Below are 27,788 nucleotides of genomic sequence, written 5' to 3'. Positions count from 1 at the left end.
TAAATGCACGAAAGACTGACAAACTAATGCCTCATGTGTCAAAACTTTTCGTTCAATAATTATTTCATATTACGGTGTTTTTATTTAAACAAATAAACTTAATGATTAGAGATTCCTATCAGATAATAGTTAATGGTATTTGAGTTTCTAAAAGAGATCTGTATTTTGTTTGTTTTGGGTTTAACGCCGTTTTTCAACAGTATTTCAGTCATATAACGGCGGGCAGTTAAGGCGTAAAAAATGTTTGTTTCCGGTATCCCGACCTACTCTAAATTTTTGGCCCGACCCTAAATGTTTTTATGGCCTTGGAGAATATTTATTTCCACTTTTTAATAAAATGTTGCAAAACTGCACATTTTATGCTTTAAACATGGCCAATGATGTTAAATCAACTTACTAATGCTCTAAAGGCATAACCCCCTTATTTGTATTCATTTTTGACACAAAAATAATTTCCGAATTTCCTTTAATAAAAAAAAAAAAAAAAAATCCGACCTATCTACCCTAATTTTTTGAGCATGTTACCGGAAAATAAGATTTTTTAGGCCTAACCTAACCAGTGTCTCTGGTTTCTGTACCAGTACAAACCTGTTCTCCGCATGTAACTGTCAACTTCCCTACATGAATCAGAGGTGGAGGACGAATGATTTCAGACACAATGTCTTTTATCAAATCGTCACGGAAAACATATGCCCCGCCCAGGGATCGAACGCACGACCGCGCGATCCGTAGACCAACGCTCTCCCTACTGAGCTAAGCGGACGGGCAAAAAGAGATCTGTAATGCACATACACCATTTTTCTGGAGGCTCAACAGTAAAGAGGAAAAGCACACGAATTAAAAAAAAAGGATGGATGGATGGTAGAAGAGTTATCGAACTTTCTGTTCTGATGGACGGATTGTGCGAATGCAGCCGCTGTATATCAAAACTACACCTAGAGGATATAATTCGAGAGGTAATGGACTTGGGTCAATCCTAAATGCGTAATCTGTCATGAGATAAATTCCGTACCAACTGGAAAAAGACACAGAACTTCAAATGATGGTCGTGAAAATTGTTTCGACATAAATACAAAATTAGCTGCAGGTAAGCGTTTCAGCCTTTTACAATGCATATGTACTGTCTTTAAAATCATACAGAAACATTTAAGAAAAAATACTGAAATATACTGAAAGCGCAGACAAAATACGGAATTGTATTTTCAGTCTACTGCAATACGGTAATTAATCGAGTAGATTGTGTTTCGTTCGTACGAAAAATACACAATAGATAAATGCTGACCATTTCCCTCTATTTCTATTGTGGTCAGCAATTTCACGCAAATGTGATATTGCTAGAAAGTGCTGACCAGTTAAATACAGTGTGAAATACTGAAACTGCTGACCGCTTCGATATAATTGTGAAACAATAATTCTGCTGACCATTTCCCTCTATTTCTATGTGGTCAGAAATTTCATGAAAATACGATATCGCTATCTAGTGCTGGACAGTTAAATATAGTGTGAAATATTGAAACTGCTGACTGCTTCTGTATAAGTTTGAAACAGTAAATTCTGCTGACCATTTCACTCTATTTCTATGTGGTCAGCAATTTTACGCAAATGCGATATCGCTAGAAAATGCTGACCAGTTAAATATAGGTAAATATGCTGACCGGACAGGTATATATTAAATGTGCGCAAAGTACGGACGGATTCCTTCTATTTCTTTGTGGTCAGCAAATTCTCACATCCGTTTTACCGCTAGATGTGCTGACCATGCAGTTGAATATAAAGTAAATCTGCTGAAGGTTCATGTATGTATTGAATGTGAGTAAATTGCTGACGGATTTCTTCTATTTCTTTGTGGTCAGCAATTTCTCACACATCTTATTGCGCTAGAAAGTGCTGACCAGTTAAATATTTACAAATATAATAAAAAGGTTATCATCTTTTTATGTGGATATATGCACGAGTTGCGCAGCGGTAATATTGCTCGACTTTAGACACTTTGTTTCAAAATCTTAATCTCTTGAACTTATGTAGAATTATCGATGTCTTCATATTAAGGATATTGAAATTGCATCTTCTGAACATTTGAAGTTATATCTAAAAGATTACATTGACAAAACCAAAAATTGACAAACTTAAAGGAATTAATATGGGGAAGTGTATGATTAACAAAAAATGTATAATTTGTCCATTGAGCATTTTTTTCTAATCTGGAAGAAATTCAATTAGGATTGAATTAAATGCATCTGACAGGAAATTACCATACTTTCGACACAAATTATAACATTTAAACATTGAGTCAAACTCTCGAAATATCTGTCCTCATAGAGAGCTTAAAAATCCAATTGGTGGTTTTAATTATGAAATCGTCCAGTTAGTCTTTTTTCGCTTATGTATAACCTAGATTGCATACTTTATCATCTTGTAATACAGATATGTGCACAAGCACAAACATCGTTCTGAAATCGGTTTCTCAAAATATTTCAGGCTTTCATACCTCCATGTGATCAAACGTTCTACTCGGATACAAATCTACTATTCTGAACGTTTATATATGTTGTAGATCTGACAAAACAACACGTCTTGACTTTTGACTCCACAAATACAGGTGATCTGATTTCCCTCTCATATATCCTGCCATCCTTCCAAATCCACTGTTGGTTAGAATCAAAATATCAGATAGAGAAAGAATATATTGTTCTATTATCGCAAATCTAAATCCTTCACAAGCTGTCTCTGGATACATACCAAAATTAAGGCGATCAACGTGAACAATTGTTACGTTTAGGTTGATACTATTATTAAACGTTCTTGAAAATGTTTCACGGACAGATTGTGAGTCTGTTGCCAGATAAAGAACATATTTGCTAGACGTTTTGAAGTTTTTCAGAAAGTTGAATATAGAAATTTCGTCAGGTTTTTTTTTAAATAGGTCGTCTTCTGGTATACTTGGATTCTGGCCTTTACGTATGTGACTACATACAAGAGATTTTCCTTTCACTTTCAATTTAAATTCCTCAAGATAATTTAAAACATTCCTTGTTGGTTGGAAAAGTATTTGTAGTAATACATTGTAGATGTTTGGCTCTGTCAGTTTGAAAAGCCATCGTAGTTGTTGACTAGCTTCTTTGCGCCTTCGTAGAAAACGAATTAAATTTTGATTGTTTTTCAAGAATATTACCTGCCACTTCCATTTGGATTTGAAATCGAAGTTTGGAATGGCTTTGAAAAATGTAGATCCACCTACAAAATCAAACTCATTGGTGTTATTGTTATGAATTGAATTAACAAATGTTTTGCATACGGACCAGTCATACAAATGGGGAATTAAAATGTTTTCAAGTGAACATGGCTTTTCAATATTTATAACAAACGCTCTTCCAGTTATCATTGCTAACAGAAATGATGAAACAATACCACGCTGCCTATCACCCCATCCGCCGCAACGCCTCGAGTAATCGCATTTGTAAACAAGGAATTTGTGATGATGACAGTCCTTTTCGTTTTGCACAATTATTTTATTCAGCTGTATTCTATCAGATATATCCAAAAAGTCTAGTCTCTCAACAGCCTTATCTTTACTTGATAAATTGCTTCTGCTTAGGTATGATGCGTTTTGATACAATCCTGACATTATAATTTCTTTGTTCCATCTTTGAGGAGAAATTGACGCAGTAATTTTGAACATCATTCCATACGTGATCATACAAGTTGCCACGGATATGATCTACAAATTGTAAAATGATAAAAATGCGAAGTTGTATAAATTGTAGATGATAGAAAATTCCTTGAAAAGGATTATTCAGTAATAGTTTAAATGTATAAAAATAATAACAGGATCATAAATATTTCGTTCTATTATAAATAAATGTAAAAGAAATCACAAAACAATATAACTCGGTTTGAAACACGCTACTTTCACTTCCCACTATAATGACGTCATACCTCTTAGTGTACTTGATTCGGATAACATATTTTGACCAGTTGTTGCATTTAAGTGTGCCCGGTTTCGCACACCCTGCTATTTATAGAACTCAGTGATAACAATGCAGTTACTCAACAGAAAAATATTAATTAACTTTTTAACCATTTATATAATTCAATTTAAACATGTATTTTCCAATAAAACATCTGAAAGTGAAATTTAAAAGCAATTATGAAAGTGAAAGCTAGGTACCAAACCCTGTTTTTACTTCTAAAAGCAGAAAAGGCTAAAACAACTGAATACATGAAACAAAAATAAAACAATAGAAGCTGTTGAATCACAAAAGACCACCACCAGTCTAATTATTCGATTAAGTGTTCTGGTTTAATTAAAACGTAAAGCAAACAATCAAGTTGAAAGGCATTTTGCAGGTTGGGAGAACTTCAATAACTGTTGAAATATTTTTCATTTAGGTAAAGTAGTAGGTAAATACTTACCTGTATGATGTAATAGTGATTTTTCAATTTATTTTGTACCTTGTTGTTGTTTGCATAGTCATTATTTTCATGAAACTTAATATTCTTCATCTGACCTACTGGTCTCCATTGATATTGTTATTGCTTTCGTCTGCACTTACCAGAACGAGGCTCAAGTGGGGAAGGACCCCTTCAGTCAAATAATGTAGGGAATAACTCAGTTTCGTGAAATAATAACAAAGAATTGTTGAATTTTCTGCTTTATTCTCACAAAGTACATGCATTTACTGGGTGTGCGAAACCGCGTACAGTGCGAAACCGGGTACACTGACTCTACATTTTTTTTTTCAGAAAGATATTCTAACGACACGATATTATGACATCATGCGAACACACTGGATATATTTTGGTTAAAACATCAAAAATGAATGAAATAGTGTTTGTTTCTTGAACACCATGGTTTACATTTTCACGGGTGACTGTGCCACTCGTGAAAATCTTGCATTATAGTGCTCACTCGGTGAAATATATTTTGATCCTACTCTTAAACAAACAAATGTCTCCTATATCTTTTTTCACGACTTCTACTCTCAGATTGTCATGTGATATTAAGTGCAAACTTTGTTTTTATCATGTTTACTTCTAAAGAAATTAGTTCTTATAAATGTTATTTAAAAGTCTCATTTTAGTTATAAGAATAAGTCACTTGCATGAGCTCATTTTCTTCTCTATAATAAACAACATTTTGAAAAAAATAAAAATCACACTTTGACTTGAAAAAAAATTTCATTATGTGTATTTTCATCTAGTCATATACTTAACAATGTTTTCAAATTTAATGTCATATAATACATTTTAGACATGTTGATCGAGAATTAACGTTTAATACCTAAAGTTTATAATATTTTTACGGTGACACCTGCGTTACAGTATTCGTGTGCACAATGTTAAACTCGCAAGATGTATGCGATCTTTACAAACTTCGCGACAAATTCTGTAGTTCAGTACCAGTGAATTATTCTACTATTAATGATCAATACGTCTACTTTATAATATTTCGAGGGCTGATGCGGAAACTATTGTATTTGCATTTTTGTAAACTTTACAGGAGAAAGAAAAAACTGTATATTTTCTTAAAAACACAGCTTAGTATTACCATTCTCAGTAAATCATTATGAATTGAAATAAGAAATAATATATTGGCTTTTAAAATGCACTCAAATAGTTTATTTTTAATATTTAGCAAACAGTGTTCAATAGTTTCACGTTCAAAATGATATTATTAAGTTAAAAAGTTACCGTAAAACTATTGTATCTGCATTGTTCATTAATAATTATTCATATAATTCATATTGCTTTAAGCATAGAATTATTGTTTTACTTATATCATAACATAAATAAAAAATATGCAAAGAAAATAGTGTTAGATACAGTATTTTTTCTGATGACCGGGAAACTATTGTATCCGTACTTATATTTCAGTTTTTCTTTTTTTTTTTCATTATTTGACTGAATTATCTTCTTGTCTTTCTATTTTCATTGATAAATTGGTAAACGCATATTTGTCAAGGCTATGAGAGTTACTAAATAATTAAATACTTTAAATTAAATACTTTAAGCCAGCTTGTTTCCAACTTAAATACAAGTATAAATCATAATGAAAAAATCTTATTAGATTCAGACATCCGGGAAGACGAAAGTGAAAAATGTAATAATGGGATTTAAACTCTTAAAATCACCTGGGGAAGACGGATTAACCGCAGAATGGTACCAGAAATTCTGGTATTTGATAAAAGCAGATTTTCTGGAAATACTCGATTCCTTTTGTTTGTCGGATTCACAATATAAAGGCGTTTTGTCGCTTCTGTATAAAAGCGGAGATAGGGTAACCCTAAAAAATTGGCGCCCATTAACACTCCTTAATGTGGACTATAAAATTATCGCAAAATGATTAGCAGAAAGAATTAAACCTATGTTATCTAAACTGATACATAATGATCAAAAAGGCTTTATTAAAGGACGTCAAATTTCAGATGCAAATAGATTTATTCAGGACATAATAGATTACACCGATCTTGAAGATAAAGATGGAGTTATTATTTTTCTGGATCAAACTAAGGCTTTTGATAGAGTGGAATGGGAATGGGTAGATATTTGCTTGCAGGCATATGGTATTGGTGAAAAGTTTAGAAAATGGATTCAAACGTGCCTTATAGGATCGAAAACATCAATACAAACAAACGGTTTTATTGCAGACTACTTTTCAATATCTCGATCTTTAAAACAAGGATGCCCGATCGCGCCCTTCCTATATATTTTACAAGCTGAACCTATGGCGTGTGCTTTAAGGCAGGATACTAATATACAAGGTATCACTTTACCCTCGCAAAACGGCCTAAAACTTGAAGCAAAATTAAATCAGTTCGTTGACGACACGCAATTTTTCTGTAAAACTGAAAAGTCAATTTCTGAAATATTTCATAATCTGTGCATATATGAAAAAGCATCCGGAGCAAAAATGAACAAAGATAAAACAACAGGTATTTTTATCGGCAAGTCAAAAGGAAAAACACCAAAATTTAAACATATTAAGTGGACAAAAAATTACGTTAAAACATTAGGTATTTGCCACGGTTATAATATTGACACAAATGAAATATGGATGGAAAAAAATAAATAAAATAAAAAATTGCCTTCAAATTTGGAAATCTAGGGGATTGACATTTAAGGGTAAGCTTCTTATATTAAAAACATATGTAATGTCAATTATCAGTTTTGAAATAGAAACAAGGGGGATTCCAACAAAGTACAATGAAGAACTTGAATCTATCATGAGCAAATTTCTTTGGGACGACAAACGGCCGATAGTGTCCAAAAACACTATTCTTTTAACTCAATTAGACGGAGGTCTTAATATGTGCAATATATCAAATATGTATGCTAGTTTTAACGTTAAAATGTTATATAAAGTTATACACTCAAAGGAACAAAATTGGAATGCTATAGGGAAATATTTCGTACGCCTTTATGATCGACAAGTGAATGAAAATTATTTTCTTTGCAAATGCTCATCTTTTGAAAACTTACCTTACAAATTAAAAATAAGTAACTTTTACAAAATCGCTCTTGAACATTGGGTCCGTTTTAGAAACTGTTTCAAACCGCTGTCGATATCTGATGTTAAAAATACATACATATTTTGTAATTCTGAAATCAAGTACCGAAATAAACCCCTATTTTTTAGTTCTTACATAAAAAGTAACATATTGTTTTTAAAAGATATTTGGGATTTTGAGCGCAATACTTTCGTTAGACGTACAGACGTGTTGTTAAATATGTTAGAAAATAAACGAAACTGGATCGCTGAATGGCAAATTATCAAATTTAGTATCCCCAAAATGTACATAAATGCTTTGAAGGAAAATGACTTCAATATTGAGAATATTTTACCTATGCACCTAAATGGCACTGAACTAAGCTCCAAGACTGGACACTTTATAAAACCGGAACATTTTAAGATTAAACTAATTTCCAATATTTGGAACCAGAAAGAATCAAAACTTAGGGTAGAATATAAATGGGAAAATAAGTTAAACGTCACGTTGCCATGGACAAATGTTTGGGCACAAATTTTAAATTCTTTCGCATCTAATAAAGCCAAACAATTCCAGTGGAAATTCGTTCACAATATTGTTTTTACAGAACACAAACTTTCTCTTATGAATCTGTCAGACGGAAAATGTTGCATATGTAAATTATACGAAGAAACGTTAGTTCATTTAATGTGGGAATGCAACTTTGCAGAAAATGTTTGGAAATTTATAGAAGAAAGGCTGAAAAATAACTTAATACAGTTAAATATTGATATCACTTGTTTTGAACTCGCGGTACTTTTTGGATTATATGAACATAATCATACCAACCTTAATCTACTAATAAACACTGTCATTTTTGAAACGAAATGGGCTATTATGAAATACCGAAATAATTGCAAATTCAATAATAAGATACATTCAAGAACAAGTTTTTATAGAACACATTTTGCTAATATCTGTGATCAAATTCATTTCAACTTTTCTGATAAAGAGGACAACATCGTTCCACGATTTTTAAAACTTTTTCAGATAATGTAAGGGAAGTAATTCAAGTCTCAATCGTCTTATCTACCTTGTCATTTTCGCTTTCGGACAAGCATGATTTAAAAGGCGACCACTGATACTGTTTGTTGAAATGATGTTTTTTTATATATATAGCTGATACGCTTTGAATAGTTATATTTCAATGTCATTTTTTTCAGAATTACTTAAACATTTCTCTAGGAGATATGAAATTATATGTGTTCCATTTTATTTATGATGTATTTTTCTACTTGCATTATTATGTATGTATATTGATAATGATTTATTTATTGTAAGGCTGATAGGCGGCTCCCCGACCCCTATCACGCCATCGACGGGGAAAATAAATGGGGTAACCCCTTTCGAGGGCGCCTGAAAAAAAAAAATACTTTAAGCCAGTAATAATTTTCAGGTATAATAAAAACATGCTTATCATTACTTTAATAATATTTTTATTTATTTGTTGTGACCTTATGCATTAAATCTTCATTACACCCAAATATAAATTTCATACAAGGCATTAATTTATGCTAAAATGAAGCTAAACAATGTGATAAATAAGCTGCAGCATGAAAAAAAAAACATTTGCAACCAGCATGGATCCAGAACAACTTTAACATCCGTGCAGTCTGGTAAGGATCCATACTGTTTGCTAACAGCTTCTCTTACTGCAATAGGGTTTGAAAGCAAACAGTATGAATCTTGACCAGACTGAGCAGATGCACAGGCTGGTCTGGATCCATGCTGGTCGCAAATGCACTATGTTGGTTTTTCTCATGGTGTGGCTCAGATTAACTAAATTTAATTCGGGCCAGTTTCACCCCTCCATAATTTCAACAGGAATTTATTTTTTCAGGACAGTCGGTGAATTCCACTTTCATTAATTCAGTAATGTTACAGACCTTTTGTTATCTTTTTTAACCTAAAGCCAGTATTGCTGTGCAATGGCATGGTTAAAAAGTCCTATTGCTTTGGAAGTGACTGTGTAGTGCATAACAATTTGCTTGTTTCCAGTATCCAAACCTACCCTTATTTTTTTGCCCAACCCTACAGGTTTTTATGGCCTTGGAGATTTTTGTTTGAAAATCTTTAATAAAGTGCAATTTTTATGCTTTAAACATGGTCAGTGATGTTAGAAATCAACGTATTGATGCTCAAAAACCATTACCCCTTTAACTGTTTCCATTTTAGCTGGACTTTTTGAAGAACAGCTATTGCATCTACCCTGGCATCTGCATCAGCGTCGGCATCACCGTTGGTTAAAGGTTTCGATAAAGTCAAATACCTCAATTACTATCAAAGCTATTGACTTGAAACTTAAAATACTTATTTACTACAGTGTCAATGTCTACACGAGGAGAAATAATCCTTATAGCTCTGATTTGAATTTTGACTGAATAATGCCCCTTTATAACTTAGAATTTTTTGTTAAAGTTTTTGATGAAGTCAAATATCTCTGTTACTTTCACAGCTATTTACTTGAAACTTAAGATGTTTATTCACTATCGAAGTCTACACATGGAGAAACAATTCAAATTACTCTCATTTGATTTATGTCCCTTTATCTTGGATTTTTTTCTGGCAAAGCTCTTACTCAGAGCCAAGCACTGAGAAATGTCGAGCGCGCTGTCTTACAGCTCTTGTTAGACGCAAACATAATTTTCTGAAAAATCTCAATGAAAATAAAAACTGATTTATTTGAGCATGTTACCAAAAAAAAAAATAATATTGTTTTAAGGTCTAATTTGCTTTTATGTGAACAATGATGGGATTTTGTTCTCTGTATCACCTGTGCTATGGCTACAGTACTATAATGAAACTTTGGTAAAGTAAAGATAAAATGTTATCGAGAATCATTTCTCAAAAGCTTCTGAAAACAGAGATTTCCTCGTAACTTTCTTTTTTCGAGGACAAAGGTATTCATATATACTCAATAATCTAAATCTTTATAATACTAAAAAAATGACAAAATCGACTTTATCAATATTTGAGACTAAAATTTACAAAATAACAGATAGTAAAATGAAAAGCCAGAAAGCAAGCTCATGACCAGACGTAGTTGCAATAAATGAAATAGTAAATTTGGCATTTGGTCAGGCGTTACGTTACCCTCTCTGAAGAAGACAAACCTCCAACAGCATAAACAGGGAGGATACATACAGGATACTTACGAGGTAATGCATCGTTGCCCTAATTTTGACATGCTGCAATTTCAAAAGTAAAGGACAGGAATAAGCAACAAGATAAGCCCTTTGTCACATTGCAGAATGACACATGTATACATCCATCTTCTATATTTTCAAAAAAAAAATATGTACACACTTTAGTTCACAGTCATTAACGTTTAAGCCATGCTTGTATGAATTTACCTTTTCTACAATAGCGTCACGTCACACTAGCAAGTGCCTTTAATATATTTATTTTTTTGCAACCAATGTGGACCCAGATCAGTCTCAAAAGACCTATACTGTCTCACGAAGCAATTTTGGATCGTATTTAAACAACCTACATGCTCAGGAAAGCTTGGATCTACACTAAGTCTTGTCAAAAATTTTAGAAAAAAACATGAAGACACTTCTTTGTGTGACATGGCTCAATTATGTAATAGTATTCAGCATTAACTGTCTTCAAATTTGAAGTGAGCTTTGAAGTTACAAGCTGAGTTCTTTCTGAAAAAAAATAATTACAAATTTCCAACAATAAATAAACACGAGAATCCACAGGGTCATGTAATACTCACCTGAGTGGTACCAAATATAGAAGCTCTCGGCTTTTAGGTTTTAAACCTACTAGATTTTCATTTTTTTTTCCCAACATAAATGTATGTAAAATAAGTGATTTGAAGAACAGCTTGAAATATCATGGCAGAAACATCTTGGTAGGGGGTCACCGGGAAACATTTCTAGACAGGCTTTATTTTAACAATTCATATCTAGCAAACACTAAAGAGCAATATCAGACGCATTAGAACACGACGTATGATTAGGGTCTCCACTGTTAGCATGAAATATTCACTTGTTCTAAGTAAATTAAGACCTAAAACCACCATACGAGTTTGCACATACAACATTTTATTTTATAACCAGTGTCTTAGCAGTTACCGTGAAACTATTGTTACAGTATCTGTATCACATTATGTAAAAATTTCAATATATTTTAGTTCTTTGATATTTACATAAAATCTTAACAACAGTTATAACAAGTTAAATCCTTGTTTGGTGTTGAAATTACAGACCATTATGTCACAAATATTTTTTTTTCGAATTGTTACCGGGAAACTATTGTATGTGCTAGGAGGCAGATACAATAGTTTCCCGGTCAAAAAAGTTGACGATTGCAGATACAATATTTTTACATTATCAAAAAAAAAAGAACATGAGATTGTTAGAAAGATTTTATAATATTTTTGCAGTAGTTTCATGACAATTAAAGGCAAATGCAATCAACCCATTTCTGGTCAGGATGTCAGATACAATAGTTTTCCGGTCAGACCTCGATTTATATTCAAAACTGATCTGCATTTGGATCGTTATACTTCTCTTCCTGGAGAAAAAAATAGTTATAAAGTATTATAACAGATCGTTCCAAAATTTAGTACTTACTCGTTATTTATTTTAATCTATTCTTGTTACACAGATGAGTATATACTAAATATTGATTAAAATGTACTAAAATCCTTTTGATGTTTGTTCAAAATTAAACTGTCGATTTTGTTTGTTTTAGTTCGGTTTAACTTTACAAGGATACAATTATTGCGCCTTTCAGGCTTTTATGATGCAGAAAGTCACCAGGTGCCCCTCTATGTTTTTTTTTATCACGGGCGGGCCCCTGGGTAGAACCATTGACATTCCGTAAGTCAGCTGGAAGTGAGACTCGAACCCTTATTGGTAATGAGCAAGGGGTTCAAGGTATGAGACCTTAACCACGCAGCCACAAATTATTTACAACTTTTCTAAAAAGACATTTTTAAAAGTGTCATGTAAAACAATACGCAATTTGAGCACCTGAAGGTTGAAATATTCGGAAGACGGGGATAAAGCTTACCATGACACATTTCAGAGAGATGAATGAAACAAATAGTTGCATACGTTAGAAAATATTAATTTTCCATTATGTTGTGCTAGCTTATTTTTTCCATTTTCATTATATTTTTTATTTCTTAGGCACAGTGCATAGACACCATATTTTTTTTCAAAACGTGCACAAAAAGTTAACTTCCCTATCTAGCTTTCATAAAACAATGCTTTAACTACAGGTTTCTATATATTTTTTGCATTGAAACATATCTTCCGAAAAACAGTATTATTATTTGTTATACATTTCTTTTTTTTTTTTTTTTTTTTTGGTTGGGTTTTACGTCGCATCGACACAATTTTAGGTCATATGGCGACTTTGCAGCTTTGATGGTGGAGGAAGACACAAGGTGCCCCTCCGTGCATTATTTTATCACGAGCGGGCAACCATAGAACCACCGACCTTCCGTAAGCCAGCTTCCTCACAGAAAGAATTAAACGCCCCGAGTGAGGCTCGAACCCACATCAATGTGGGGCAGGTAATTTGAAGTCTGCGACCTTAATCACTCGGCTACGGAGGCCCCTGTTATACGTATCCCTTTTTAGGTAACTTGTCAGATAGTTTGAGATTTCATTCTTCGCCTTCCTCTTCAACGCCTCTCATGTATATTTGGGGTAAAACGTCACCGATATGCGTGTATGTCATTTATATCAGACGTTGCCCATGTAATATCAAGTAAGCCTAAGCCTAAGACTTCCCTTTATTACTATGTGAAATAAAAAGCTTAGTTTCAGGATTTCTGCTTATTAAGTTATTTGATTATCCATATGTATAATTAGACTAAATTTGATGTAATACACTATCAATAAGTATAAGAATAATGAAGTTTTGTATGGCTAATGATTTTAACTAAATACCTTGAATTGAACCTGGAGGTATGAAGTTATCAACTGACTTTGAGAAACTTTAAGATTTTGTTCAAGCATTAACTTCTACGGCATAATTGTGTCCCCAGGCGTATCGGTTATACCAGATATGCCTTTTTGTCGTATGAAGTGAAGTTTTGAACGTCCGAAGATGTGATATCACGAAAGTCAAAACTTCAGTCTTTTTTACATCTACTCTGTCCACATACTCGGCTTCAAAGACTGAAATCTGAATGGAGGCACATTGCATGACAGTCATTTTACGCGCGATTATCATTTGGTGGAACGTTGTATTTTCACTTCCATGTAAGATCAATCCGTTTCTGTCGGACACTTACTACGACAATCGCGTTTTAATTATAAACATAAAATGGTACTAGTAAGACTGACAATTCTTCTGAAGCATAGTATTCATGATATAATATTCCACTGATTTTCTTGTCAATTATCAGATTGATATTTTGAAATGTATGTGCTGTTATGTTTACTCATTCAGTTCATTTTACAGTGTTCCCTTTTAAAGGGCACGGAACGTCTTGAAACAACTTACTAAGAGAACGATTATGCTTTTTAATATTACTCACGGATGTTCTAATATCTACGTCTGTACATATATGCTCAGTACAAACCGTGTGTTATAAATAAGATGAATAACTTAACATTAGTACTCTTTTCACATGCAGTAAGAAATTGAATTGTGCTATCTACAAATATTTTAAAAAGGAAACTGGAATATCCATATATGGTCTACGATTAAGTATGTTCAGAAATAAAATGTAAACGGACAGCAGTTCGATTAGCGAATTATCTGGAATTCATATTGCTTATACATTATCTGCTGTTTCATCTGCTACAAAATTCAAGATGTATTACACACAATATCTCGAAAAATATGCGTACTCCTAGACATCGAATCCTTAACAGTGCTCTCAAGGTATACGGATCCGTAACCTCAAGAATCAGATTCTAGGAGTAAGCTGAACAAATAAGGCTATTTAGCGATTTGGTCTTTGTTTATATTTCAACATAACAAGTTGTATGACACTGAGTCTGTAAATTTATAGGCCAAATAAAATGAATAAGCTTTGCTCAAACATTTAATTTAATGTACAGTCTACAATATTTACTGCATCGAAATTCTAGACCCGACCTTGTAAATAGGTGATCCAACGCCTGCATATATTCGGTCTATTTTTAGAACAGTAAACAAGATATGTTCAGAGTTTGAAAAAGTACATTACTACCTTATTAATTCGTCCTCATGCAACTTAAGTATAGAAATAACAACACTAAATGTACGCGAACATATATGACAATACAAGGTATAATACAGTTTAGAGAGTTTAAGAAACGTCACGAAAAACTGCTCAGAAAGTTAACCTATAGGTTGAGAAGCCATGATAAAACGTATACTTTGCTTAGTACGCTCGTAAATACTTCCATAGCTTTTCAAAACATCACACTCTTGCAAAGGGCGCTATCTAACACGTTGATCAGGCGTGTTTTCCTTTTCGGATACCATGACTAACCGTATAATTTGCTTATGACATTTTCTAAATACTTCCATAGCTTTACAAACAACACACTGTTGCAAATGGTGCTTTCTTACACGTTGGCAGGCGTGTTTGCATTTTTGAATTTCGAACACCTGTCGGAAAATTATCACCTATTTCAAAGGACATAACACTTTCCACTTAATTTTAAAGGTTTACTAACCTCACAAAATATACTAAGCACTAAATAAATAAAAGGCATTCACTTCGCAATAAAGTATTCACGCAATGACTTTTTGCAACGTTTTCTATAAAAATAATGATTTAATTCCTAAGTTTAACCAACGTCGGAATATTTACTTTAATAGACTTTAGATTTTGGCCGTTGTACATCTAATGGAACAACGTCCGATTCTGATCACCGAGGTCGCATTCTTAAAACAACTATAAAACAACCTCTTTTCAATACCATGTGTTTCCTATAGAAAAAAAAGCTCAAAAGTCCACCCAGATAACTGATTCAGAGCACATCATAACATGAAGAGGTGAAAATACATTTTCATGGCCTGAATATGAAAATCTTCTATGTTCACACATAAACGTGGAGAAAATAATTACAGTTACCACGATGCAGTTTTCCCTATTTAAGAAATAATTCATTATGATCATGAAAGTTTTCACAGAGATCAAGTAAATTTTGCATACGTTTGGTTGCTCCGTATGACGCTCGAGTATGCGACAGGAAAATTTTACAGTTTTGCCTTTTGCTTTGTCACATTTTGAAACATCATAGATGGATTATCATCACGTTTCCTTTTAGAAGAATATTTCAAAGGACAAACCTCATACTTACTTATTGTAAATATTTCTTTCTCTGACCTGTACTCTGCTTTCTCTGACCTGTACTCTGCTTTCTCTGATCTGTACTTAATCACCCATAATTAGATAAGCTCTCCTTACCTCAGAGCTAGCAGTGTTAAGAAGATGTAAGTATCAAGCACACAGTTTCTGATATCATGAAATAATGAAAGTAGTAAAATACTTATTTTTAAGTATGGCATTAACCTTGCTGCTGTAAAATATAAATGTGTAGAAAGATGCTAGAAAACGATCTCTAGTTTTTAACTGGTTAAACAAGAAAAATATAATTATATTTCCTCAAGGAACACATTATTAAGACAAAAAGAAAGCCAACGTTTTAGGAGAGCAGTCCTTTTGTTGTAACTGTACACGTGGCTTACGTGCTGTCGCCATCCGTATACGAGAGAAACTATTGGTTATGCCCGAGGTTAATTTCAAAATACCAAGAGGTGGGGGATGGGATTATCTGCTCAACTGACCACAAACCACAAGAGATACCTCATTGAAGTGGGTTCGAGCCTCACTCGAGGAGTTGAATTATTTATGTGAGGAAGCCATTCAGCCGGTTTACGGAAGGTCGGAGATTCTGCCTAGTTGTCAACCAGTAACGAAATAATGCAAGGAGGTGCATCTTGGTCTTCCTCCACAATGAGTCTCCAAATGACTTATTTTTATGTCAGTGCGACGTTCAACCCATCGGAAACAACGCAAACAAAAACATATAAATTGTCAAAATATGTATGAGCTGGCTGAAACCTGTCAAATTACGCGAGAAATTCTTTAAGTACATTGAAAAATCTGCTACAACTACTCATATATACATACTATAGCTGGCGGCGATTTTAACTCCACTATTAACACAATAAAATAAGGAATAATTTCTCTGATAAAAATAGGCAAAACGAATGTTATTTTGATTTAATGAATATATATCTTAAATTTGACCTTGAACCTTGACCTTCCTTTTAATTAAAGCTATCTGGAATAGACGCTTGAACTTTGAAAAATCTATTTACTTTTATGCTTGCCGATGCTAATTGATGTATAAACTACTAAATAATGACGAACACAATGATACAGATATCAGACATTTTATATCTGTCAGATCACTATCTTATTTGTTCAAAGTTGAATACTGAAAACGTCCAAAGACGCCATTGGCTCTGGAAATTCAACGCCAGCCTTGTACACGATATATGTTACATCATTGTATTTTATTTCTTCTTTAGAAATATTGGACAAATACTTTGAAGGAATGGCGAGATATGGCGAAGGAAAACATGTTAGTGTAATAAACAACGAATGAAGATAAACCACACCTCAGAATAAGTCAACTTGAAATAAACTTATTAAATTAAAAGCATTGATATTAATACTGAAAATAACGAAAAAGATAAAATATATAGTTATTGAAATATAATCATAAAAAAATGAGAATCAGTAAAAGTAAGATCAAAAGCTAGAGAAATGTATTAAAATGAAACGTCGCCAAACTATCTTTGGATCTTGAGAAAAAGCGCCGAAGGCAAACACTATGAACTTAAAGACGCACTGAATCGGATAGAATGAAGCATGGTTCAATTTTAGTAGAGCAGTATATAACTCACAAAACACCCTCTAACTACAAAAGGTCCCGACACTGACGTTGCAAATTATTTATAATGAAAAGTATCAAGTAAAATAAATGAAGACAAAGCTGCTAATTTAAGTAAAATATATAACAGAAATACAATTTGATCAAATAGTTAAAAGTTTTACACATCAAAATTTCCAGGCTAAGACTGTTTTATTTCTCAGCTTAAACATTCTGGCTTGGGGGGGTTCCAATATTCCCGCTTTCATAGCTTTGGGTGACAATTGGATAAATGATGATGATGACTGGTGGTTTTTGTTTGTATTCTCTTTAATGACAAGAAAGTCAAATTTGGTTCCTACTCTTATAAAGATCTTGAAAATCCACAATTTTTATTAAGAAAAGAGTTACAAAAGTAATAGGTGATTAACTATTGGTTTCCATGTATTGGACCAAAACTAAGACAGGTGAAAGGGTTCTCAAAACTCCTTTATCTGCTATTTCCCATTCTTGTTTATGTCCATCGACAGCCTTCCGTAATATGGTTAAAGCATTTTCTGCTGCAGATGTGTTGCCATTTTTTATTTTGACTTCAGGTAAAGTTGTTACTATTCAAATGCTCCTAAACAATTTAAGATCATGTATTCAAAACATTGGTCTTAATCGTTTAACTTTTCCACCCATTGCTTCAGGTGAGGCTTTGCTACTTTAGCCTTTCAGATTCCACCCGATCTCATTCAACTTACTGGTGACTGGAGCTCTAATGCATACAAACGATACATACAGTATTCACTGAAGTCGATTTTAAAAGTTCACGTTTTGTGGCAAAAAAAAATAATCCCTTCTTTATTCTTCATGTAAAGAATGCTAATGAACTAGTTCATCTTCAATCAGTCTAATTATCTTACTTTCTTGGGCATTTTATCTTTGCGGAGAAATGTATCTGTTGTCGGTTAGATGTTTTAACTCTCCGGACAGAATTTACCCGGGTTTGCTAGTAATCGGATCGGAGTATATTTGGTTTAACTTTACCGTGCTTACAATACATCATACATGTTCCTTTATGTAGTTTTTATATGAATTACATCTGACGTTTTTAATCTTATCTTTGTTGCATACTGACTTTTGTTAAAATGATTTGATAGTAGCGGTGTTTTAACTTGTTTGAATATTTAGCTTAGTCTGTCTGTATATTCTAGTACATCTTCTGTCCTTGTTTATTGTTGCAGACAATTCGATCATTAAACATCAACCTTCTATAAAGACGTTTCTGTATTTACAAAAACTTTAATAGACATGTAATTTCAATGTTCTATTTTTTGCACGTCATCTAATTTCAACTTTTTCTGTTATCTTAAACGGCGTTCATATTCACTTCATTTTTTAAACCAGTAATGAACAAAGATATATATATCTATGTACACGTTTCTTTGAACTATATTTTACAGTTACTTTCCAACGCAGGTAAAAGTAAATAAACAATGGTTTTAATATAAAATATTCAGACAGATTAGTCTTTCTTATTCAATGCAAGCCCGACATGTTCAAACCTAGTTCTATTTTTTTATTTTATTTATTTATTTTTATTTTTTGAAATATTTAGAATATTGTTGAGTTATGCGCTGCACAATAATATAAAAATGTCATAACAACTGTGTTAAATTTCTTTTACACTGTCCTTTGTATCCATCACAAGTACTTCTAGAACACCAATTCTTCAAGTGTGCAGTTTCAAATCGTACCGTCTGTTTTTCGCGAATATTCATTGAACTTTGCACATACGCTGTGTGACATTTTCACCGGTCGCGCGAAGCAATTCTATACGTCGTGGTGCCGGCGTATGAACGGCGAGATACGTATAGCATGTGAATTTAATCCAAATATATAAAAAACGTTTTAAAGAAGTAACAAACATTGAGTATTTCCTAGCAATTAAAACATTTTACTGTACACTTTTACCCCTCAAAATGTGTAAGTACATGCATATGGTAACAGCAGGAAGATACACTATATGATATGTATATAATTTCTTTCGTCTATGCATTTCAAGATGAATACTAGAGATGCTTTTGAGAAAAGCGCATGTCTCCCACAACTGCCCCTATGAAAAATGTTAGTTTCTCTAGATGTTTTAGACGAGTGGATCCAATTAGATGGTCTGGATGAATGGATCCAATCAGTAATTCAAGGGCCATAAATCAAAAGTGCCTGGGCGGATTTGGCTAGTTATCGAACTTGGGTAAGGTCTTAAGGCCAAACACATTTTGTTCAAGTTTGGTGAAGATCGGATGAGAAATGTTCGACTTAGAGAGCGGACAAGAGTAAACAGACGGATTTTTTTCGGTAATTCAAGGGCCTTAACTCTAAAATGCCTGGACCGATTTGGCTAGTTATCGAACTTGGCCGAGGTCTCATGGTCAAACACATTTTGTTCAAGTTTGGTGAAGATCGGATGAGAAATGTTCGACTTAGAGTGCGGACAAGAGTAAAAAGGCCGATTTTTCGATAATTCAAGGGCCGTAACTCCAAAATGCCTGGACTGATTTGGCTAGTTATTGAACTTGGCCGAGGTCTCATAGTCAAACACATTTTGTTCAAGTTTGGTGAAGATCGGATGAGAAATGTTTGATTAAGAGTGCGGACATGAGTAAAAAGGCCAATTTTCCGATAATTCAAGGGCTGTAACTCCAAAATGCCTAGACCGATTGGCTAGTTATCGAACTTGGCCGAGGTCTTATGGTCAAACACATTTTGTTCAAGTTTGGTGAAGATCGAATGAGAAATGTTTGATTAAGAGTGCGGATATGAGTAAAAAGGCCAATTTTTCGATAATTCAAGGGCCGTAACTCCAAAATGCCTGGACCGATTTGGCTAGTTATCGAACTTGGCCGAGGTCTTATGGTCAAACACATTTTGTTTAAGTTTGGTGAAGATTGGATGAGAAATATTCGAATTAGAGTGCGGACAAGAGTAAAAAGACCGATTTTTGGTAATTCAAGGGCCATAACTCCAAGACGCCTGGACCGATTTGACTAGTTATCGAACTTGGCCGAGGTCGTATGATCAAACAAATTTTGTTCAAGTTTGGTGAAAATCGGATGAGAAATGTTCGACTAAGAGTGCGGACAAGCTTTGTGACAGACACACACACAGACACACAGACAGACTGGAGTAAATCAATATGTCTCCCACACCACTGTGTGGTGGGAGACATAATAATTAAATTTTACTAACATGAGGTAGGAAGACATGTATTTATACACTTATTTTTGTAAACGCGATGTTTACTTTTTATTAATAGAGAGTTTGAGATTCAACATCCGCCTTCCCCTTCAACGTCTCTTGAGAAGTTAACGTATGAAGTTGAAGTTCGATTTAAATTTCTTGAGATTTCAAACTTTAGAAAGAACCTTACTTCTTTTAATTCGCCCATTCAATTTATCCTTAATTATGATCGTTTTTTTTTTTTTTTTGGCATTTTTATATCAACTGTCCGACAGGGCTTGACTTTTACATGAGGTTTTAGAAAAGAAATTCAAATCAAAACATTTAAATTAATATACTCATCGCATGGATATTAGTAAGATTACGATAAAAAACGAGACAATGTGAACAATGTAAAAACTCGTTGGTGTTGCTCTGAATATTTAGGTTTTATATAAAATGATGTCAGTATACAATGCATGATTGTAAATCATACATGAAAGGAAATAAAAATGATAATCATATCAACATATTCTATTGTTGATGGTGTTCTTGAAAGATAATACAGTTAATATTTTTTTAAACAAAAACATGAGACACCAACTATTACAAATGCATTTCTCGATATACTTTGAAGCTAAGTTAAATATATGCAATAAAGTAAACATAAAAGATATGACCATAAAATATGAAGGACAGATTTATCCGTCATGCTGTTGAGCAGTATTTCATAGTTTTTCTTAAGGATTATTTTTTACTTTGAATTGGTACTTTGTACATCGAATTCCTTAAAAGACGCGTTTGACTTGTAGACTCTCATAAACAATGTACCTGATGAAAATCTAACCTTATAAAAGATATGTTGATAACATGAGCCAATATACACAATTTATGAATACATTTAACAAGCGATTTGAAACAAATGTAAGATACTCTTGTGATATCATACGTTTTGGCATCATGACACTCTGTATGACTCTGTATAATGCCAAACTCTCAGACAGCCAAATGTAATCTTGCCAAGTCACCAGTTGTCTAGCAAAACAGTCAAGAAATGTTGGGTGGAGACGAAAATTGTCGTACAAAATAACATGTGGGCATATACACATATTTAGTTGAATATACTATTTTAAAAGTAAAGCATGTGCAAATCCAGGAAGTTTGGTTAGATGGGCACCAACTTTAAAGAGGGGGTCACCCATTTCAGGAGGGGGGATGGGGTGGTCAAACCGAGTTTCAAAACCGATTTTCTTTGTTAAATGTAAGAACCAAATGGTGGGAGGGGGGTAATTGATCACAATGCCCCTCTGCCAGGCTCTGGGTCCGTGCATGTAAAGAATGGAGTTATCCATTACAGCTAACAGGAAACTTCCCGCATCATGATATCATAGTATATCATAGTATATCATGATATACACAAAATGACATAAATTTTGACAGAAGTTGTCTTAATTATAATTGGATATTTCATAAGAAAATAGAAGACAAATTAATTCATTTTGATACATTTCATTTAACATAGCTAGAGCAGTACAGCTATCGTTGTTTTGTACATTCATTTACTTTTTGATTTGTAATATACCACCGTACATGTTCAAAATATACCCCACACAAATGATATTTTTCTAAAACGGAAAAAAATCACAATCAAAATAAAATTGTATTAAGTTACAATTATGTGACATAAGACAAAGTAATTGTTAAGTATTTGTGAATATACTGCATTCTAATAGGTCAATCAGGCTAATTGAAAATCTTTCGATTTTATTGTCATTATGAAATGAATATCTAAATTCTGTGGGATAAGCCAAGTCGTGGCTAAAACTATATGACCATATCTTACAATATATAAACTGTTGGTATACTACTAGTATTCAGTTCCAGGCTGATATCAATTATTACATAAAAATATATAATACCTCTACATCGCTAGTTTTACTAAGAATTTGAGTCTTTAATATGTTTGAATCTGTATACATTTTTTCGAATGATTTTATTTGAACAATGCACTTCTTCGACCCCGTTTAACTAACTAAAACTTGACCGAGATTTGGAGTCCGTCTAAACTATAAAAAAAAAACGACTTATGAAGTACGTTTTTTTTAACCGTATCATTTAAAATTTCTCGTTGTAAAGTTATCGCGTTATCATACAACTTTTAAACATAATGTAAAAATCTTAATCAGGTGAATTTTAATTGAATTGATGCTTACCAGAGAATACACCCAGGCCCTTCTTAAGTCCATATTTATTATAATGAGAAAAGCTGTTCCCTGCAAAGTCAACACACTGCGAATATACTTGTCGTTACTCACGCATTAAATGTTGTCGATTTATTCTGAAAGAAAAGAATAATATCTACTTATCTAATTCATGACTATTTTGTTTTGTTATTCCCACCAAAGTACGTCCGTGTAAATTATTGTCCGGGCTGTAACTCTACCGTCTATACAGGGATTTTGAAATAACTTAGATAAATGTTCATCAATATAAGACGACGTGCCATGCGCATGACAAAATCACTAGTTCTAAGGTCAAGGTTATACTTGGAGGCCAAATAATAACAGGGTCTGTGTCTTGTCCGATCTATAACTTTTCCATCCATAAATGGATTTAGAAATAACTTGGCATAAATGTTAACCATAATGAGACGGCATGTCGTGCGGAAGTCCCACAACCCTAGCTCCAAGGTTAAGGTCACATTTTGAAGTCAAATGTTAACAGGGTCTGTTCTGTGTCCAGTCCTTAACTCTGCCATTAATGAAGATATTTTTAAATTACTTTGAATAAATGTCAAATACAAAGTCAGTAAATTTAAACAATACAATCTAGATTTACCCTAACTAGTCCATGAAATCCCTGCATGAAACGGGACGAATTGTTCACCTTCTGTAGAAGCATGAAACTTGGCAAAATAGTATTTTACGTTACATTTAATTCTGGGATGATCTAGATAATCACATTTAAAGTGGGTCGGGAAATTTGACATGTAATCAGCCATGAGCACAATTCTCGTTATTTTTTTTTTAAAAAAAAGTGTTAAAACTTTTTTCCTTGAACTTTTGTAATAAAATAACTCTGAAATGGACATTTACAAAAGATGTAGTATTTTAAATTGTGTTGAAAACTTTTTTTTTTCATCACACAGACATTAAATGGCCTAATAAAATTTAATGTTGTTCAATGGAAAAACATCACCAAAAACTAAGACACGTTTTATAAGTTGAGATATTCGATTTTATTTCCAGCAGATATTGTAAAAAAAAAAGCATTATAATGACAGTATATCAGTACACTCTAATTAATATTGGAAGAGTGGTACACTCTCAAACTGGGAAAAAGTGGGCAGGGTACTTAAACATTCGAAGCAACACTATTGCAGGAATGAAAATTGTGCAGTTGTAAACAAATGGCCTCAGATTGTCTACAACTATCTTAATTTTATTAAATGCAGCCTTGAGTGACAAACTTTAACAAACATCATGCGGACAAACAAAAATTACCCCGAAAGCCCAAAGTTTTTAACAATAGGTTTTGCCTGACTCAGTATATTTTGCGGAAAGGTATTGTTAAAATTGAGCTTAATTTTTTTTGCATTTGCAATTTCAATGTAGATCAAAATATAAATGAATATAGGTCTTTGACAGTCTCTTTTAGGTAGCCTTAATGCAGGTAGTTTTAATATTCCATCAGGTTTGTTAGTAGCTGCATAAAATATACAGTACAGGCACTGCTGGTATTGGTCATTTACCAGCATGTACACAACACATTGGTCATTAATTTCTAGGCAGAAACATAAATCTGCAACAAGCTTCAATTACATTTATTCTATAAAGTAACAAATACATGTAATTGCATTTGTACTTTGACACTGTAAGTTCCAAGAAAGACAAAATCGAGAAATTTCAAGGACGGAACTAACACATTATCTACACTTGTTCAAAATCAGGAGCATACAGCAATCTGGGTATCATCAGTTCCAGGTAGAACATGTACCAGTCGCACTCAATAAGCAATTTTAAGTTCCAGAAGTTTTATAAACCCAAAGCTGAAACTACTACTCCATAAAGAAGAAACTGTTGTTACCAAAAAAAAAAGAAAGTTTAGAATCTAAAATACAATAATTATATGACATGAAAGCTAAAGGCGCACAGATTAGATCAAGAATGAAAAAAAAAAACATTGGAGAAGGTGAAAAGAATACAATATATTTTTTAAACCTGGAAAAATCAAGGCAAACAAAGGAATCTATCAATGGTGAAATAGTCACAGAAGGAACGGCAATTTTAAAACAGACTGTTAATTATAATAAAACATTATATTCATCAGATACAATTGACAAAAATGAAATAACATCTTATCTAGACAATATGCTAATTGAAAAAAAAAAAAACACTCCGAAACAGATGCAGATATTTCCGAATGTTTATTTACCACAGATGAAATTAAAATAATCAGTTTTGAAACGAAGTCAAATAAAAGTCCCGGAATTGATGGTCTCCCAGGCGAATTTTATAAATTAGTTTGGTATTGCATCGGAAATATTTTTACAGATTCGTTTAATGATAGCTTTGATAAAAACGAATCATCTCACTCACAGAAAATGAGATGTCCAGCCCTATCTTACCAAAAGGGTGACCCTACATTATTAGAGAATTATAGACCTATATCATTAATTTGTGTATATTTAACAACAGGAACTCGCGCTTTAGCAAATAGATTACAGAAGATTATTCACAAAATTGCAAGTTTGGACAAACAGGGTTATATCAAGAACAGATTCATTGGATACAACATAAGACTTATACAAGACGTTATCAATTATTCTGAAAAGCTTCAAGCTGAAGGAGCCATCTTTTTTTCAGACTTTCGAAAAACGTTCGATACTTTAGACTGGAATTTGTAGAAAAATGTCTTAAAACGTTTTGGATTTAAATCGAACTTTATCCAATGGGTTGAAGCAATATATAACGATATCAAGTCATGTATTTTTAATAAAGGATACAGATCACAAACATTTAATCTAAATCGAGGAATAAAACAAGGCTGTCCTCTTTCGGCTCTTTGATTTGTAATAGCAGCTGAAATTCTAGCACTAAGAATACGGAATTCAGAAGAAATAACTGGTATTGAAATAAGAAAAAGTAAAACACGTATAAAAATATCACAACTAGCTGATGATACAATGCTATTTATGAGATCAAGTCAATACATTAATAATGCAGTAGAACTCGTTAAGCAACTTTGCAAACATTCAGGGCTTGAGCTTAACAAAACCAAAACAGAAGACATGTGGAAAGGACGTTATATGTCAAATACGGAAACCACAGGAAATATTACATGGCCGAACAAACCAATTAATGCATTAGGAGTATATTTTGACACAAATAAAGATGAATGTTCAGCTCTTAATTGGAAAACAAAATTAACAGAATGTAAACAAATATAATAGAGTCATGGAGTAAACGTAAGATGACCATTTATGGCAAAGTTCAGATCATAAAATCTCTACCAATACCGAAATTCACGTATTTATTTCATTATCCAGTTGTACCAAAAGAAATATTAAGAGATATAAATACATTGATATTCAAGTTTCTGTGGGATAATAAAAGAGAGAGAAAAAATAAAACCACGCTTATTGGTGCTAAAGAATGTGGTGGAATAGACATGATAGATATTGAATCCTATATTACTGCCATAAAACTGAAATAGGTCAAAGCGCTGACAGATAATAATAATGCAAGTTGAAAAAAATTCATTTCAAATTACTACTTTGAAGATTTTGGAAAACACTTTTTGATTTTTCAATTTAATTTGAACATTGTGAAAAGTACTCACCTAAGCATAATTTCAGATTATTATGAAAACTTAATAGAACTCTGGGTAAAAAACTTAGAAACGCATCCAGAAATAAAGACATTCGTTTGGGTAAGAAGACAAATGTTATGGGGTAACGGTTTCGGTTTCATTCACATAAAATAATGTTTATTTTTTGAAATTTGGATTATTTCAGATATTTTATTCGTGAATGATATAATAAACACAAAAGGAGAAATTGATTAAAATATCATACTGAATAAGTTGACAGACAAGAGAAACTGTTTAGCTGAATTGAATCAGATTTTTTAGGCTATACCAAAATTACGAAAGCAAAAGCTCAAATCTGAAGATTCGACCTAAACAGAAGTAAAACTGACAGAATTTTTAAAGTTAAAGGACAATGTTTAGAGACGCTTGATACCGAAGATATTTACCAATTATTAGTCAAAACATTATCTACAGAACCGATTACTCGTAGGTATTTGTCAACTAAAATAAACGAAGAAATAGAATGGGACAGTATCTATCAATTTATAAAAAGGATTCCGGATAATCGACATAAACAATTTAAATTCAGAGTCATTAACAAAATATTTAAAAGCGGAGACGCACGATACTCCTGGAAAATTTCTGAAACTCCCCTGTGCGTTAATAAGGTAGGTTACCTTGTTACCAGGGAAAATTCAAATTAGATGAACCGCAGCAAATTTTTGTATTTCGTATAATTTAATGTTTTAACTGCCACAATCTTAATTTTATTTATCTCTGTCCTTTCAAGTACAATTTTTATTAATGATGTTTCGATTGTCGCCGATGTTCGATTAATCATCGCCAAAGTTTAAAAAAATTCGGCAACATCGATTCTGACCACAAATAATCGATTTTAGTCGCTGATTTTGTTAAAAAAAAAATAAAATCCCGCTTTCAGGACTTTATCAGATACTTCTCGCTGTTTAGCTTAAATACTTTTGCTCTTTTATTATCTTTGGGTTAGTATTTCAAAATATCTGCTCTTTAAAATGGAGAACGCTGTCAGACCAGCTGTCATATGATCGTAACAATAATATTTTTTTTGTTTACCTGGCAGTAAAAAATCAGACGCCTTGAAATATTTAGAGTTCTGCATGAAGCCTGAATGCCGGGTTTTGGCTCATTTTTAAGGGAAACCTTGATACTATTAGAGCTGTTTGCAATATTTGCTTTAAAGTTTACATTAACGAAGGTATCCCACCCATTTTTTTCTAACTGGAAATAATTTTCAGATTTTATTTGACAAGCTTTTATTATTCCTTCAATACAAAATAGTGGATTTACTTTTAAAAAGATGATAAACTAATTCCAGACCTGCCAGGAATCTCCCCAGCATATATTCCATGTCAAATTT

At 32.8% G+C, this 27,788-nt stretch overlaps 1 protein-coding gene across 1 annotated transcript; it reads right to left on the bottom strand.

Annotated features, from left to right (window-relative positions):
- Positions 1 to 23,370, bottom strand: LOC123530199 (uncharacterized). The gene is made up of 2 exons (XM_045310947.2): positions 22,795 to 23,370; positions 1 to 3,718 (listed from the first exon to the last, which is right to left on the bottom strand). The coding sequence occupies exons 1-2, from the start codon at positions 22,825 to 22,827 to the stop codon at positions 2,540 to 2,542; spliced, it is 1,212 nt and encodes a 403-aa protein (XP_045166882.2). The 5' UTR covers positions 22,828 to 23,370; the 3' UTR covers positions 1 to 2,539.
- Between the last annotated feature and the right edge of the window lie 4,418 nt (positions 23,371 to 27,788).

Source organism: Mercenaria mercenaria, chromosome 13 (assembly GCF_021730395.1).
Source record: "Mercenaria mercenaria strain notata chromosome 13, MADL_Memer_1, whole genome shotgun sequence".
Classification (NCBI taxonomy): Eukaryota; Metazoa; Mollusca; class Bivalvia; order Venerida; family Veneridae; genus Mercenaria; species Mercenaria mercenaria.
The sequence above is the reverse complement of the archived record's forward strand: the minus strand, read 5'-3'. Positions and strand labels throughout refer to the sequence as shown.

What these genes read in the sequence shown, in the direction of transcription:
- LOC123530199 (XM_045310947.2), bottom strand. Translation starts at nt 22,827, where the DNA reads ATGGACTTAAGAAGGGCCTGGGTGTATTCTCTG. An exon ending in GGGCCTGGGTGTATTCTCTG is followed by an intron (nt 3,719 to 22,794) that starts GTAAGCATCAAT and finishes TACAATTTGTAG; the next exon opens with ATCATATCCGTGGCAACTTG.